This window comes from Gossypium hirsutum, chromosome D06 (genome assembly GCF_007990345.1).
Source record: "Gossypium hirsutum isolate 1008001.06 chromosome D06, Gossypium_hirsutum_v2.1, whole genome shotgun sequence".
NCBI classification, from domain to species: domain Eukaryota; kingdom Viridiplantae; phylum Streptophyta; class Magnoliopsida; order Malvales; family Malvaceae; genus Gossypium; species Gossypium hirsutum.
In genome coordinates this window covers 57,799,310-57,817,180 of record NC_053442.1, presented here as the reverse complement: position 1 = coordinate 57,817,180, position 17,871 = coordinate 57,799,310, and the positions used below count along the sequence as shown (strand labels likewise).

The 17,871-nt window shown below is 33.5% G+C and overlaps 3 protein-coding genes across 6 annotated transcripts; 2 read left to right on the top strand and 1 right to left on the bottom strand.

The window, feature by feature from the left end:
- The first annotated feature begins 9,029 nt into the window (after positions 1 to 9,029).
- On the top strand, positions 9,030 to 12,534 carry LOC107910074 (U4/U6.U5 tri-snRNP-associated protein 2). 3 transcript variants are annotated; one of them, XM_016837819.2, is made up of 10 exons: positions 9,030 to 9,278; positions 9,523 to 9,934; positions 10,032 to 10,276; positions 10,655 to 10,739; positions 10,838 to 11,023; positions 11,107 to 11,274; positions 11,354 to 11,572; positions 11,690 to 11,858; positions 11,986 to 12,160; positions 12,271 to 12,534. In XM_016837819.2, the coding sequence occupies exons 2-10, from the start codon at positions 9,572 to 9,574 to the stop codon at positions 12,362 to 12,364; spliced, it is 1,704 nt and encodes a 567-aa protein (XP_016693308.2). In that variant the 5' UTR covers positions 9,030 to 9,278; positions 9,523 to 9,571; the 3' UTR covers positions 12,365 to 12,534. The 3 variants fall into 3 exon arrangements, with proteins under 3 accessions (XP_016693308.2, XP_016693309.2, XP_016693310.2); XM_016837820.2 differs by having other exon boundaries at positions 9,095 to 9,278; positions 9,592 to 9,934; XM_016837821.2 differs by having other exon boundaries at positions 9,116 to 9,278; positions 9,595 to 9,934.
- Positions 12,535 to 12,955: 421 nt separating this feature from the next.
- On the top strand, positions 12,956 to 13,999 carry LOC107910077 (acyl-CoA--sterol O-acyltransferase 1). The gene has a single exon (XM_041095609.1). The coding sequence runs from the start codon at positions 12,956 to 12,958 to the stop codon at positions 13,997 to 13,999; it is 1,044 nt and encodes a 347-aa protein (XP_040951543.1).
- A 274-nt stretch (positions 14,000 to 14,273) lies between these two features.
- LOC107910075 (mannan endo-1,4-beta-mannosidase 6) lies at positions 14,274 to 17,284 on the bottom strand. Of its 2 annotated transcripts, none has more exons than XM_016837823.2 (5): positions 16,828 to 17,284; positions 16,541 to 16,738; positions 16,052 to 16,174; positions 15,259 to 15,470; positions 14,274 to 14,994 (listed from the first exon to the last, which is right to left on the bottom strand). In XM_016837823.2, the coding sequence occupies exons 1-5, from the start codon at positions 17,224 to 17,226 to the stop codon at positions 14,583 to 14,585; spliced, it is 1,344 nt and encodes a 447-aa protein (XP_016693312.1). In that variant the 5' UTR covers positions 17,227 to 17,284; the 3' UTR covers positions 14,274 to 14,582. The 2 variants fall into 2 exon arrangements, with proteins under 2 accessions (XP_016693312.1, XP_016693311.1); XM_016837822.2 differs by having other exon boundaries at positions 15,259 to 15,482; positions 16,828 to 17,278.
- Positions 17,285 to 17,871: the final 587 nt, after the last annotated feature.

The window sequence follows — 17,871 nt, the reverse complement described above, 5'->3', positions numbered from 1 at the left end:
GGAAAAAATTATATTAATACCTTTAGGATGAAAATTTTTGTAATTAAACTTAACAAATAAATTGAAATTTTTATTAATTTTAATGATATTTAATTATTAACATACATATTACTTAATCTATTTATTTTTCTAATTAAAAAAGGAAGTTAATACATTTATCTCAAAATTAGTATATAATTAAATAAAAAATGATTTTTAAATATTTAATGTGTATTTGAATTATAATATAAATTAAATTTTAATTTTGACAGTATTTATTTATATAAATTTAAAATAAATTAATTTTTATATTATTTTAGTTAGAAACAATATTATATAATGGGTTAGTATTTAATACATTGGCCGTGTATTTTTTTTTATTTCACAAGTAACCTCGAAAAATTGTCACGTGTCTCTTTTTTATATATATATTTTTTAATATTTTGCTATATCTCTATAGGATATTTATCTACTCTCTAACCCTATTTATAAAGTCTAAAAACTTTAATATATTGATAAACATCATAGAGAATTGGGGTTTCATTGTTAGGACAGAATGTTTAAGTAAATTTAAGGTTTAGACAATGAAGTAAATGGTATTATTGTTTGAACTGGATCACATCAGTTGAATTGGGAACCAACTGAAGAATCGATGTAAAAAGTGTTTTTAAATGAGTTAGATCGAAAATTGATACAAATTGATTTAACTGATTAAAAAATCGATTGAACCAATTTTTTTTAAAAAAAATTAATAACTGAACTAATAGAACTGATGAATTAACTAATTCGACTAATGAACAAATTTAAAAAAAAAAACATTGATAAATGGTGTAGACGTGAGCAACCCGATCCCCACCCACATGAAAAGGCAACAACAACACAACAGGAGCCGAATGAGAGAGTGTAGGACGGTGTCAAAGCGGGGCCACACGTAACAACTGCCATCATTGTCACTCTCCGATTTGATATGAAAAATTTTGGCTGCCGTGTGGCTGGCTTTTCCACCCCCTCGATGATTTACCCCATTCCTCTTTGGGTCCCATGTTGCCTATGCTTCCCTAGTCGACCTATCCTCACACTTGCCACGCATCATCCCTTTCATCATGTTACCCTATAAATACACCCTTCATCTTACCCTTATACTTAGTGTAGTTGGTATCTAAGTTTTCAGCATTAGATTAATGATTGAATTAATTTCATCAATTGATTAAATAAATTTTAAAAATTCATAAATTTAAAGAAAAAATCGATTCAACCAATTTTTAACTCGATTGTAATGATTTATGGATTTAAAAAACATTGATCGGCATTGATGTTGCTTGTGAATAAATTGTTATAATTTTTAAGATTGTAAATTCGAATTAATTTAATCACTTAATGCTTTTTTTAGTAGGAGGATAAAAACATGGTGAGAGTCACAAAAATTTTCACTGTCTTGAACTCAATTTTATTTGAATATTGATCGTAAAAAAAATTCCCAACTCTAATCCGACTTGCGCTAAAATGTTACATATTTTTATAAGATTAAACAAAGGAAGTATTATGTCTTGACTTGAATGAAGTGGTGATTAAAACTCTAATTTAACACTTGTTTGATGTGGTTTCAAATTTTGTTACTTTCATTCCTTATCTCTAATATTATATAGATTATTTTACCATTACTAACTTCAAATGATTATTATTAAGAAAAAGTGATATTCCCTTTGAATAGAATTTCATTTTCATGTATAATTGTTATATACTAATGATCACCAACCCGAAACTTAGGTAAGATCCAGGTCGTCTACCCGCGACCCGACCAGGCCCCACCAGATGGATATGCGAGAGGCGTATAGTGAGGGGACAGCTAGGGGAGTTCGCGATATCAGCTCGCACGGGCAGAGGGGAGTTCGCGGTCCCAACTCGCATATACCAAAGGAGTTCGCATGTAGTGGACTGCAAGGCCTAAGAGGCGACCCAGAACGGTACACGTGTTCAACATGCCCGACGCCTACTCAGAATGTTAATACTATGAATAATGAGGTCAAGTCCATGAACAGTAGAGTCAAATCATGAATAATAATATATATAAATATCCGAATGTTCCCTTTAATGATATACACAGAAAATTATTCAACAATAATAATTTCAAGGTTTCAATATTGGACAAAAAAAATGATAAAGGAAGCATCGAGATGGGTTCATCGTCATGCAAACAATTAAATGGTTTGAAAATCTTTTACGATACAGTATTCAGAATTACTCTGTAAAGCCAAAAGGAACATGATCATGATTCTGATCTAAAGTTTTTTTAAGACAGTGTGGTGAGAGAGAGGAGGGTGCCCCAACTCAATTGGACCCACGACAGGGTTTGGGGTGTTTTACAAACTGGAACAGCCTACGTGCAATGTAATGTTGGATTTCGGACAACCTCATTCCAATCTGGATTCTAGTGTTTGGTTTGCATGTCACTCATTTATTGTTCATTATGATCAAGTTTGGTGTGGTATAGGGGTAGGCAAAACCCCCCATCACCTCCTCCATTCTTCATGCATGTATAATATAGAAAAACTTTAAAAAGATCAATTATTCTCGTATTGGATACATATTCGTCTCCAACATTCACATTTGAGTATGAGTAACATAAAATATAATTATTTTGCTTTAAATTTTTATGATGATTTTCTTATCATTTTCATGGCTCAAGGTTCCGAGATAAAAACAATTACAAATATTTTAATTCACTTTGATCTTATAAAACGAGATAAGGTGAATTAACTTTTTTCATTGATATATATGATTTTTTATACTTATAACCCCTCCTCAATCTTTAAATAAATACATTTCAGCACATTCGAACACATGTCCTCTTGCATTGACAATAACACCGATGTCAACCGAACTAAAACTCAATTGAGTTCGTTAAAATTTTTAGAGTTAAAGTAAAATTTCCTTGCTTTAATATATATATATAATTTTATAAATATTTTTATATTTCTATTACAATTTTTTAATTTTTTTTAAATTTTATAAACTTAAATATTTAGTTTAGTTTTCTAAAAGTTAATAATATATATAAGTAGGATGAGATTAAAATTAGAGCTGGATACTAAAATATTAAATAAAGTTAAAAGTGGAATGAAGTTAAGTAGTGGCGGAGTTAGAAAAAAATTATGGGATGGAATTAAATTGTATTTTTTATTATAGTAAAAGTGTAATTTTATCATTTTAATAGTCTATATTTTTATAGTTTTTAAAAGGTTAAATTAAATTTTTATCATTTTTGAGGTTAAAGTATAATTTTATCATTATTAATTTAAAATTTCATATATTATAAAAGGTATAAATTAAAATTTTATCATTTTAAGGAGACCATACACCGTGAATCTCTACTTAAATATATTTATTTTTTGAAAGTAAAAATTGAATTATAAAATTATGAATAATTTTTAGAGGTGAAGTGAAGGGATTCTTTATATTCTATGAGATTCTTAGTATGATTCAAACTATTGTCCCAATCCTGTGTGGCATTGAAAAAACATCATTTCCTTCGCCATCATTCATCAACATCATCATCATCCATGCTCATACCCAATGGCTGGCAGATAATGAAAACATGCTTTTCCCAATAGTTGCAACCCAAAAAAGAAAAAAGTTTTATCAGTCAAATTATATTCCCTCTCAAGGAAAAATAAATAATTTTTTAACGAAACTATCATGAACGTTTTTGTATTAAAAATTAAATTGTATTTTATTCTTTTTACTAAAAAAAATTTAAATTAATTGTCGTATATTGTCTTTTTGTTAAAATTTTTATCTATTTTGACTATTAAAAACCGATCAATGTATATTAGAATGAGATACACGTGGCATACAGAGGAGAATCTAGGAGGCTGGCAGGGGCCCTTAATGGAAAATTTTTCATTTTGGCCCTTTAATATTTTTAAAATTTTAATTTAGTCAGGGTAAAATTACACTTTGACCCCTTAAAAATAATAAAATTTTGATTTAATCATTTAAAAATTATACTTTTACTATCATAAAAATTACAATGATTTTCTGACTTCGCCCCTGATGGTACACCACGTGTAACTATTTAATTGTTCTAATTCATAATACACCAACCTCTATAATAATTTTGAATCTTGAGACAAAAGGAAATTAAATCAAAAGTGGTGGGCCAAGGGTGGCCCAAAGGAAAAGAATCATGGTCATTAACTTTATTGAACAACGACTAAACGATAGAGAGAAGAAGGTAGACAGACAGACAGGTCAGCTGCTGTTACCTCTTTTTACTTGTTTGATCAAAATTTGATCTCCGCCATGAAAGTGAGGCTTTTGATGGACCCAACCAAAGTGTCTCAAGTTTGGGACCTCCACTCAAAAAAAAAAGTCAGCTGAATCATTGCAATAATGTTTCCCAGTCTTGATAGAATTGGGACAATATGCGAAATTCCCCTCCTATGTCAAGAAATTCACAACACATGATAAACAACCTAACCCTATCGAAATAATCATCCAATCAATCAACAATGATGCCTAATACCTTTCTTTTCTTTCCTTGTCAATCCTCCAATTTGTAGAGATTTGAATTACCATTTTCCGAAGGTACGTAGGTAATGGCAACCTACTCAATGATTGTATTTTTGCAGGTATTTGATTACTGTGTTGATGCTTGGAGTTTGCCAAAGTGGTTCATACAATATGCTCTCTTACTGAACGTTTATGGACATTTATATTAGAGTTGTGTTTTTTAAATTTCTATTAAAATAAAATACAAGTAGCAAGATAGGGGATATGTGCGGGCGAAGGCCAAGTGGAATCCGTATAAAAGTTTAGTTTCTCTATTTGATATTTGATTAGAATAAGATGTTTTAACTTTACTGCATTATTTCTATTAGGCTTTGATTAGAATATTGTTTTACAAACCTATAAATAGACATAGTCTATACTCCTCTTATATTATTCGAATTCGACATAGTAAATTTTCTTCTCCTCTTCCCGTGATTTTTTTTCCGAAAGGGTATTGTTAGAGTTGTGTGACCCAAAGTCAAGTTAAACAAAATATATTTTCTTTCTAAAAGATTTAGTATTTATTAGTATAATATATTTAGCATTTATTAGCATAGTTTATTTGACTTACTAATTTAGCTTATAAATAGGTTCTTTCACAACCTTAGAAAATATACTCATTAGAGATTAGAACTCATAACACATTTAGAGAATTTTGTGTTTGCGTTTTGAGGGTTCTTTGTTTTCGAGTTTTTCGGGGTTTAGTTTTTTATCTCCATTTTTTGTACTCTTCGTTCTTTTGTCATTATAATAAATTTATCTTTGCCCGTTGTTTTTTATCCTCTTTGGAGGAGTTTTTCCACGTTAAATTTGTGTGTTTAATTTCTCAATTTATTTCGCTATTTTTTTTACTTGTTGCTTAATCGGGTCGATCTTAACAGGCATTTTCTCTCTCTCTTTTTTGTGATTCATTGTCATTATCAACGTTTAATTTTCACAGTTTACATATTATTGTGCTTCATTACTTGCAGGAAGTGTCTACTTGCATTTCCTTATTGTTTAAGAGTGTCTGTCAAATATGCTTGTTACAGTGTTTCTACTATCATTTTAATTAGATTTAAATAAAAAATATATAAAATTTTATCAAGATTGAAGTATATATATGACCAAAACAACAGTTTGGTTGATATTGATTGAAGTAAAAGTGAGATTGAGTTGGTATGATTTAGTGATTTTATTTGACCCGATTAGCGGCAAAGCAAAAGATAAAGGGAACACAATGACCATGAAGAAAAGCATGGGTAGAAAGTCCAATCCCAAGGATTCTCAACACCTAAATATCAAACCCCAAAAGCATGGGAGCCGAGGAAGGCAAATTTAAATATGAAAAACATCCTAAGCCCTTTGCCTAAAATGTCGGTTACTCATTATAGTGCCTTGTAAAGAAGAAGACAATCATGAAGTTTCAATGAAGCATAACACCAGACTGTTAATAACAGCCTCAAATGACCAATTGTGTCTTAACTCGATTGGTGTCAATGTAGGAAAACATAGGTTTGAGTGTGTTAAAGTGCATTATCCTTCTGATTAGTTCCTTTTATTTTAAATAATGGATTTAATTGATTAACTTTCAAAAGAATCCAATTAATCAATAAATTTGGGTTGGATTGAATTTGAAAATTGAGTAGGGACTAATTTAAACTATATATTTATTATATATTATAAATATATTTTTAAAATTAAAATATTAGTTCAGTCGATTAAGTCAATTAATTTATTTATGAAATTCAACAATCGATAATCGGTTGACTTAATTATTTTAACTAAGATCTTATTATAACCATTTTCCACTTACCCCTAAATGAGAAACTACCTTAAACATGTGAAACTAAACAATGGGCCAAGAACATATTGAATTAGTACACATTAGTTAAAGATTTGTGTGATGCCAACATTTTTCATTATGAAAACCAAACATATATAGTATTAGCATTCATCATTGTTGTAGGGTGAAGAGAGTATGGTGCTGGTGATGAAGGTTGGTCCAAAGGTGGCAAGAGGTTCAACAAACAATTATAGTTGTTTGGGGTATTATTTTCATGGAATGATGTATAGTTTCCCATTTGAAATGGTTTTACATATCCTTATGTATGCATAGTTACACCCTTTCACCATCCCCATTACTTAGGTTCGGGTGGGCACTTTAACATTGTTCCTATGTATCAATATCTTGACAACATCTATTATGATAACAGAAGAATCCAATGAAATTGAAACATGTATGTGTTCAAGTGTGAAGTTTCGAAATAATATGTTCATACATGGGTAATTTCACTAGACATTCTCAAACTATGGTCCAAATTTTAAATTACTCCTCAAACTTCAGAATGTTGTAATTGAGTCCTCAAAGCATTAAAATGGTATCAATCAAGTCATTTTGTTGGACTAGCTATTAGCTCAGATATTAAATGCTAGCTCAAATAAGACGTATATCATATTTAAAACACATGGATTAAATTATAAAGTCATATGTAGCTACTACATGTCAACTTAGATATAACATATGTAAGAAAAGGAAATAGTTCTAAAAAAATATTAATGACAATACTGGTTATTTGTAATACGTTGTATCCAAGTTGTTCATATGATAGGTACACACATATTTACAATTTGGTTTAGTTGTTCTAAATAGAATCAAGATTTAACACCTAAATTGACATCTAGGCTAATGGAAGGATATGGTTGATACAATATTTTGATACTTTGAGGACTCAATTAGAACATATTTTGAGTTTAAGAATTAGTTTAGAATATGAGTGATGGTTTAAAAGCATTTAATGAAATTAATTTGTGTGTTCGAACCTATATCCTCTAGGTTGTTCCAGCAACAACCTTAAACCTCTATCCTTAGTGGGTCTTTGCATCACTCAGTATGAACCACCACTATTGTACACTCTTAACACCTTGTATAACTTAATTATTATAACAATTGACACCGTCTAAAACAAACAAAAAATTATGTCTTTACTTTTACGGAGTTGTCACCATTAGGAACAAGGAGACCAAAATACCATCCATTATCAATATCAAAGTGAACCTGGACATTGAATTTAAAGCAATGTTGTAGAAGCTCATCATCTATCCTATCCACAATTTCAATGATGGAATAATAATCATACCATTTCAGTCTCCCTCATTACTCATCAAGATGAGGGGTATTGTCGAGGTCCAAGAGTAGGAGAAGATTTTCCCATACTGCAATTATTAAACCTCCATATTTAATGCTTCTCTACACGTAGAGGCAAATGTTAGGGGGTTTTGTTGGAAAAAATGGTTTAGACAATGAAAGTTTATAATTTTTCATAAAATCGAACCTGGTGATATTTATAGTAATAAATACTGGACTAAATTAGTACATGTGCTTTGAGCGAGGAGATTTAGGTCGTTTCTTGATTTTCTACCAAATGATTTTCTCTTCTATCTTCAAACCCTAGCTTACTTAGAGTGTAGGCTCTAACTTTACAAATCGATCGCACAAAATAAAAAAATTTAATTAATTTTCAATGGAAGAACTAATTTCTCTCTATTTGAAACCAAAAACTTGAATTTTCAAGAAAATAGAATCTATTCTTTAATTTTGGCTCAACCCATGGTTCCTATTTATAGGAAAAAGGTGCAATAGTAATTTGATCCTTTTGCATATTTATACATTGTGCCAATTTAGTTTTGATTCTAAAAAATTGAACCCTCAACATTTTCACATTTTATAATTTGATCCTTTTGTATAGTTTTGCTTTTCTTTGTGACCCTTTCCAACATCATCCTTGTGTTTAATTCAACGAAAAAAATGAAAAAAAAGAAGAAGCGAAACAACCCAAAATTTGAAAATTAGCCAATCCAATTGCTTGAAAATATTAATACCCACTTCATTAGTTGAATCCAATTGTAAGTCTGATAGCTTAAAAAAAATTAAAAAAATGAGTTTTGATTTGATTCGTCAATGGTGGTCAGCTCAGGCTAACAAAAAAAAAAATTGGTTATCATTGAGAGATATCAAGTTCTTAGTCATTTGAAGTATAATAAAAGTAATGTATTTGAGGATTGTCTAGTTTAAAAATAAACGAAAATTTATAAATATATATATAAATTTTCTTTTATTTCTAATTTACACATTGTATATTAAATTATATTTTCATGTAAAAAATGGGATAAAATTAGATAATGTGTAAACATTAAGGGCTAAATTTTTAAAATCAAAATTAAATTGACATAATGTGTAAACTTTAAGAGCTAAGTTAATTATTATTCCAATTTTAAAAACCGTCACGCCATCTGAAAAGAGTTTTCTAATAGTTAGGTAATTACGAGTATAATTTACCCAAAAAGTAAAAATTTTTGATAAAATAGAAGGTAAGTGTTGATCAAAAATCAAACTCAGGAAATTTTATCGACAGAATGCTTGAACACAAGATGTTTGCTTGTTAAAACTTAAAGCGACTTCTTTCATTTGGATTGAAATTTTAAATGGTGGCCGAAGTCCAATCTCTAAGGAACAGATCAGGCACAAATGGAAGCCCAACTTAAAACAGGCCTAAGCTTCCACCTTTCACCTAATCTGTATTCATTAGGGTTGGATTGGATAGTCAAGTTTCGCTCGACGCCGGATCTTACCGCCTTAGAAATTAGTTACCCAAACTCGACACTCTTTTTCTCCCTTCGTTGTGTCCTTGAAACGTCGGCGATTGGCCACAGTTTGCACTGAACGATTAACCTGAGCTTTTTTCCTTTGAGTAGAAATTGTCTTTCAGGTTCGTCGTTAAAACTCTTCTTCTAATTTCTTTAAAAAATAAAAGAAATGTATAGTATATTTTAGTCGCTGGTATTTTGTTTTGAAAATTTATCTAATCTCCTTTGTACTTAAGTTTCTTTGCTATGCTGCTATGTTTTATCTGGTACTCAATAAAAACCCTAGATAGTTGGCTATGAATTTTCCTGCTTTTTTTTTTCTCAGCATCCAAACTTATAGTTCTTTTTTTTTATCATTTATTTTAGGTGAACGATTGCAGTAGAAGATCTCATGGGAATTTAGTTTAATTGATGAATGCTACTGTGGTATAACAGCAGAAATTGTGAGAGTGAAGGAGGGGGAAAGAAGATGAAAGCAAAAAGGGAACTTGGTGATAGTGTAGACGGGGAACAAGACTTAAAACGGCAGAGGGTTGTGGATTCACCATCTTCACCTCCTGAAGAGTCACTTGTGCCTTATAATGACGATGAAGATGATGAAAGGAGAGCATTGAATCACATAGGCAGCAGAGAAGAAGATGGTCACAGAGTTAAAAGTGAAGAAGAAGATGATGAAGATGAAGATGATCCATATGGGCTAGGATCAACTCCAGGGAGGTCAAATCGCCAGGTTGAAGTGCGTAGAGACTGCCCTTACCTCGATACTGTTAACCGCCAGGTAAATAACTTCATTGTAACTACTCAAATTTGAATTTATTATGTAATTGTTCAATTACTTAAGATTTTCCAAATGGTTATTTAATTCTGTTTGATAGGTTCTGGATTTTGATTTCGAGAAATTTTGTTCGGTCTCTTTGTTGAATTTGAATGTGTATGCATGCCTGGTCTGTGGGAAGTATTACCAAGGAAGAGGGAAGAAGTCCCATGCATATACTCATAGTCTAGAAGCAGGACATCATGTCTACATCAATCTTCGAACAGAGAAGGTGTACTGTCTCCCCGATGGGTATGAAATTAATGACCCATCATTGGATGATATTCGCCATGTTCTATACCCAAGGTTTGCTCATATCTTGCTTGATTGCTTTTACAGTTTTACTTGCTTTTCCCCATTTCTCTTTGTTCTTCATGCTCCCTTTTCTTATTTTATCACTGCAAGGCATGTGCATGCACATTTGCATTATATAATTCTCTGGATATCTGGCTTGTATGTAGAATGTGCCTGTAGTTTGCTGTAGCTTTTCTAGCTCGCAGGAAGTTCATGTTTTCTTTACAACTTTAGCTATCAAATTAAAAGGATATCCTTTTATCTGCATTGACTTTTACTGGTTGATATTTGCAAATGATTGCCTTTCGGCTTTCAATTTTCCTTTGTGAAAGGATGTCTTGACTTCAGGCACTTACACGTTGTTTTTTTACTTGGGCTCCATATATGCAGGTTTTCCAGAGAACAACTTGAACAACTTGATAAGAACAAGCAATGGTCTAGGGCACTTGATGGTTCAGATTACCTTCCTGGGATGGTAATAATCTTTGTTCTCAAATTCAAGGGCACATTTAATATAAGCTTTTGATTTTTTTCCTCCTTTTAAAATTATCGCTTTTTTGTGCTAACCTTCAGGTTGGGCTGAATAATATTCAAAAGACTGATTTTGTCAATGTCACCATTCAATCTTTAATGAGAGTTACTCCCTTAAGAAACTTCTTCCTTATCCCTGAGAATTACCAGCACTGTAGATCTCAACTTGTTCATCGGTTTGGAGAACTCACACGAAAGATTTGGCATGCTCGAAACTTTAAAGGACAGGTTAGATCATGCTTATATTATTGCAAAGATTATTGTTCTGGAACACATTGTGTTTATGGTTTTTCAATCACTTGTGTCAACAGGTGAGCCCACATGAGTTTCTACAGGCAGTTATGAAAGCAAGTAAAAAACGGTTTCGAATAGGCGTGCAGTGTGAACCAGTTGAATTCATGTCATGGCTTCTTAACACATTGCATGCAGATCTTAGAACTTCAAAGAAAAGTAGCAGCATCATCCATAAGTGCTTTCAGGTTCTAATTAAAACCTTGCTCTCATTGTTTCATGCTTTGGCATAATCTTCTGCTTATTTTACACATTGGTATTCAATAGGGGGAACTGGAGGTTGTGAAAGAGACTCAGAGCAAAGCTATCAGTGAGAAGAAAGAAAGTGATGGGGAACAGAATGGAGCATTAAAGATTACAGATGGTCAAATTGAGAATAATAATGTTGCGGCTGAAACATACAGAATGCCCTTTCTGATGCTTGGTCTGGATTTGCCAGAACCACCACTTTTCAAAGATGTGATGGAGAAAAATATAATACCTCAGGTATTTTATGTCTTCTGTGGGTATTTTTCCTTCCGTTCTGTCATCCATCTAGGCAAGTTATGATCTCTGATGCTTTTAATGTATTGAGACTAATTTCTTTAATGAATTTTGTTTTAGGTACCTTTGTTTAATATACTAAAGAAGTTTGATGGTGAGATGGTAACAACTACTGTTCGTCCTCCAGCAAGAATGAGATATCGAGTCACCAAATTGCCACAGTATTTGATACTTCATATGCGCCGATTTACTAAGAATAATTTCTTCAGAGAAAAGAACCCAACATTGGGTGAGTTTTTTTTTTCATTTGGACATATTAGAGTTTGATCAATCCATCTCTGGATTGTAATCATTATGTCAGGGGATGTGACCGGGTTTTTGTCACTTCGTACTAACTTAATGTTTCCCATTTGCAGTGAACTTTCCAGTGAAAAACCTCGAGTTGAAAGACTACATTCCTTTGCCAGCACCAACAAAGGAGAATGAAAAGTTGCGCACCAAGTATGATTTAATTGCTAATGTCGTTCATGATGGTAAGCCTGACGAGGGGTTCTACAGAGTCTTTGTACAGCGGAAATCGGAAGAACTATGGTAATCTTCTAAATACTTCCTCTCTCTCTTTTTTTTTTTTTAATTTGTTGCTTTATGTGAGTGAAATGCTACATACAGGGGATGATGCATCCGAAATTTACATTTTGCAGGTATGAAATGCAAGATCTGCATGTTTCTGAAACACTTCCTCAGATGGTTGCATTATCTGAAGCTTATATGCAGATATACGAACAGCAACAGTAGGATAGAATATTCGATTAACCGATATGAATAGTGTATGATTACTTGGTTTTGGTTCTTCAAGGCAAGATTTGGCAAATGGTTGGTGCGGTATATAGGTGAAAATATGCTGCTTCTGTCTTAACACTTGTATTTTGTATGTTTGGAAGAAAAATAAAATTGTTTTCAGTTTTCTTCTGCTGTTAGGCATCCATTGATCTCTTGAAAATATTTTGGAATTAGTACATTGGTATTTGTGGTGGTGTGTCAGATGGTGAGAAAGAGGGATTGTAATACTAGAAAATAACGATTCTGTGAGTTGGCATTTACAATGCCTTGCACTCAACAGAGGGATTTAGTTGCCAGCTCTTTTGGAGAAGAATTCAACACATGTAATTTGTATTTCGCCAAACCTAGGAAGATCCTCTAAATCTGTATCACCAACTTTAAATGACTAACTGAAAATATGGACAAATAAAAATGTGAGAAACCTTGGGAACGCCCACATGCTATAGTGACGTTCAATCTTGTTAAATCGAATACGTAAGGTCAATATCCAGCAACAATATGATATTATTATCATCGTTTCTTACTCCAATTTGATATAATCCATCAATGGCGAGCGAGGGGATAAACAAGTTCATCAAGCTTTGGCTCTGCATAATCATTTCCCTGTGCTACTGCTACTCCATAGGTAGAACCAAGAAAACCCCTAAAGGACTTGTACGGCTTCTTTGTTTATTGCCAGTTATGTGCCTATTCCTCGCCATCCCACTCAACATCTCCTCCATACATTTCGCTGGTACCACTGCTTTCTCCATCTCTTGGCTTGCTAACTTCAAGCTTTTACTTTTCGCCTTCGGCAAAGGCCCTTTATCATCCCCATCTCTCTCTTTACCTCGTTTCATTGCCATTGCTTGTTTCCCTATCAAAATCCAACAACACCCTTCACATCTAAATGTCTATCAAACACCTACAAACTATGCAATCAAGGTTCTGCTTTTTGCCTTGTTGCTTAGTGTATATGACTATACGCACCATATCCACCCTACGATCTTGTTGGTTCTGTATTGTTTTCATGTATACTTTTGTTTAGAGATTATCCTAGTAACGGTGGCGACCTTGACTCGAGCCTTGTTGGGTCTCGAGCTAGAGAAACAGTTTAACGAACCCTATCTCTCCACCTCGCTGCAAGATTTCTGGGGTAAGAGATGGAACCTCATGGCAACTAGTGTTCTACGACCGACGGCGTACGAACCTGTCCGGAACACCGCTGCTCGTTTCATTGGTCGTAAACGGGCTCTGCTTCCGGCGGTTTTCGGGACTTTTGTGGTGTCGGGAATCATGCACGAGCTGATTTTCTATTACCTGGGACGCGTGTGGCCGACATGGGAAGTCATGCGGTTCTTTCTTCTCCATGGAGTATGTGTGACGGCAGAGATCGTTCTGAAGAACGCGTTTGCGGATAAGTGGCCGTTGCCCAGGGAGGTTTCTACGCCGTTGACGGTTGGATTCGTGATGATTACTGGTAACTGGCTATTTTTCCCACCGCTTCTACGGTGTGGGGCTAAGGAGAGGGCGCTTGAAGAGTACGCGGTGCTAGGCGCGTTTATTAAGAATGTTACTACGCTAACCTTCAGCTCTTTCCAGTCACATTGATTCTGGTGCGTTATCTTTGAGATATTTGAGCCGTTTGGTGCCATTCTTAGAATAAAAGTTTACATGTCATAAAATTCTGGGTTTTAGGGTAATTTTTTAAATCTTTTTGATTCATTTTCAAACTCACTGTTGGAACAATTTAGTATTAGAGCCACAATTACAATGGCAAAACAGTGATCAGCAAAGTGGCAAATAGAAATATACAATGAAGTACACATTGCATTATCTAGTTATCCTGTCATGTCAATTAGAGCTTCCATGATACTTTTATCAATTGTAGATGAAGTATTGCAATTGTATTATTTACATAATTTACACACAAAAGTATTTTCAAAGGGAAACAAAGTAGCTGCTCATAATACCAGGCAGGCATGGCAGCTAACTAGCAAAGAAATAATTTTCTACACACACATTGCTTGAATGAATAAATCTAAATGTATTAATCTCAAAGCTGAATAATCACATTTCTTCCATTTTAACCTATCTCCATCTCTTCTTTTCTTTACAACTATTAAGTACCAACATTCACTACTTTCTATAAATATGAAGCGTAAGGTTATAAATGTTTTCAAATCAACTGTTGTCAAGGTAGATTACCAGAGCATGGATCCTTGTTAAGTTTCCGGCTCTGAATGCTCTCTGCGAAAATGCTTTTAAGCCTGCATGATTGTTTTAGTATCAGTTTATAGGTAGAAGGATTATCCCATGCTACAAAGGAAAATCTGTCACTATATTCCCCCACTCCTTCAACTAGTAATTGCCAAATTAAGGCCCCTGCCCCAGCTTGTCTCTTCTTTGCCGACTCGTAAATTTTTTCATACATGGTCTTTAAAAGAATATCCTTGTCAGCAAATCCTTGGTTGTCTGCATGCACCAAAGAGCCAACTTCTGTAAAGATAACCGGTTTTTTAAGCACATGATCCCCGTCACTTATATGAGAATCCACCCACCGGGAAAGAAAACGAGCCTTTGCTTCCATATCATCATGGGGCATCCTACAATGTATATTATAAAGAGATAAATATTGACATTTATAAATAGAATGGAAGATAAAAATGACCAATGAAATATGCACTTAGGTGATCTGTGACACCAATTTGATCCATCATCGTAGGAGTATTTTCCATTGGCCTAAGTAGACCAAATGAGATCATGGAAAACAATCGCTGCTGGTAACCATAGCAGACAACTAATTCGGACACTTGGACACAGTATTTTTGAGATATTATCATATCATGCAGAAAGTAAAATTTAACAACCAGCTATCAGGGTATGCATGAACCGAAGCAAAGTCAATGTTCTCAATTGCTGAGTTCTGTATAAAGTCTGATCCAAGTGAGGCTGCCCATTCCCCAGGATTAACCTCCAGTCCCTTAGTTGTATTCAGGCCATAAAACCCCTCAAGTCCAACAGTCACTAGATGTTTCTGATCCAGACTCTTGACAAAAGCAGCCATCTCATTAAGCCATGCCTGTACTCCATGCTAATAGACAGTATTAATAAAGTTCTAACAGATACGAAAACAAAGGGGAAAAAATGAAACTGATATAAATTCACATACATTAATTTAGAATGAGGAGTTTCCAGACTAAGGCTTTGCTTGGTAGAGTGCAAAGGAAATTGGAAGGATGGAAATTGAAGGGGTAGAAAACTAGAAGGATGGAAAACATAATTTCATAGATTTGATTGGCAGGAAAGATGTCCGTCCATTGCTTGGTAGAGTTGAAAAATGAAAAGAAAAAAAATAAAATATTTGAAAAATGCATAATTTTGAACTAACATACACATTTTTCTAATTTCTCTCCTGATTTTTATTCATTAGGATAAAAAATATCATCACTTCTATTTTCTTTCCTCTCACCTTTCTTTCCAACCAAGCACACTCAAGCTATACTAGATATCAGAATATTGAAAATAAATGGAAGTTACAACAATCTACTAATGTTCAGAGATTAAAAGAAAAATAAGAAAATCTCTCAATTATTCTTCAGGTCTTCAGGCCAAATGATTACATAGTAGCACAATTATGAAACAGCAAGTTCTATAATTCACCTGAAGAATGAGAGCAGAGGAACTGGATGAACACCGGGGCTCATTCATCAGCTCCCAAGCAAATATTGCCGGTTCATCAGCATACTTAACACCACTCAAGGAATTCTTTCTAGACAAAATAGCCTGTGAAATACAACATCCAATGTTAACTTGATACGATTGCTACAGCCAAAGAAGAAGCATACATGTGGGTGAGTAAAGCCAATAACTTTCTTATCATACAATCAAATCTTTCCATTGATCTAAAAGTAGTGGAAATTCAAAGAACGATGCTTATAAGTCAGCTCTTTCTGAATGCTTTCAGTGCTGAGTACCATTATCATCCATCACAACCTATTCGATAGAAAGTTATAATGCCAAGGATTCAACCTTAGCTTCATCTAAGGCTAATTTCTTTTAAAAAAGCAGATTTGATGACCCGATCTCAACAACATCTAGCAATTTGAAGATTGATAAATTTATAATACTCCGAGGGTCATGGCCAAGTACCTTGACATAGGCCTTGTAGTAATCTTTAATCATAGGGTGTGAAAAAAATGAATCAGTTGAAGAAGAAACATTATGTCCAGCTTCTTGTGCCCATCTCACATACTGAGCTTTCCCACCAAAGTTACTTAAATTGTTCACCAAACTTAGAATCAACCTAATCCCACGCTTCCTTGCTTCAACAATCACATAATCCAATCCCTATCTCATTACAATGCAACATAAGAAAAATTAAACGACATAAACAAAAAGGTATTTAGAAAACAAGCCAATGGAACCATAAAACATACCCGAAAGACTCGTTCGTTAAAGACACCAGGAGATATCTGCAAGGCATTAGGTCCAGCACCATCGTTAAAAGCCCAAGTCCTGCAAACGGTCAACCCCATTTCCGCCCCTTTCTTAAGCATCTTCGACACCCTTGACCTGGAGGGACCAGCCCACACGCTCTCCTGCATTAGCCAATAGGAGTTCCAGCCGTTGATGTAGAACGTTGACTGGTTCTCCAGTGGAGCGCGGGGGTTGACGATGATGAAATGCGTGGAGTTTGCAGAAACGAAACCCATATGGGATTGCCATAGGATGGGAAAGGTAATGGGATTACTGCCCAAATTGAAGTAGAGGAAAATGGAAAGTAAAAGGATGCCCAGCAAAGGATAAAGCTTCTTGTCTCTCCAATCTGATGCCATTCCTCTGTAGCAGGCGGTTGGTAGCTGGTCTGTAATTGTGTCTCCTTTTATTACTTTAAATTTAAATGCTTTTTTATTTTTATTTTATATTAATTCTCGGTATTCCACGTTCATCTCATTTGCGCCGACCATGCGTTTTACTCTGGTCTTTAGTTATCCTACGCCACGTACATTACTTCATATGCCCGGACGAGTTGACTTAATTAGTTCGACTCAAAAAATATATTTAAAATTTTCTCCAAAATCGACCCATATTAAAAGTATTAAACTCGAATTCAACTTGACTCGTCCATATTAAATTTCTTCTAGATTATTTTTTATATAAAAATAAATTTAAAAGATATAATACACTAAAATGCTAAAAATACTAAGATAATTACAATTTAGCAAATAAATACGTTTAAAATAATAGTTCAATCAACAATAAAACAGGAGTTATGTAATATCCAAATAATAATAACAAAATATTAGTAATATAATAGTGAAATGACAACAACGAAGTTGATTTGAGCCAGGCCCAAGGCTTAACTTGTTTAGAAAACGGATATTATGTCTATATTTTTATTTAAAACTTTCCACTTTTCAAATATAAGTCTAAACGAGTGACTCAACTTATTATCAGATATATTTACAATACGCTAGTGC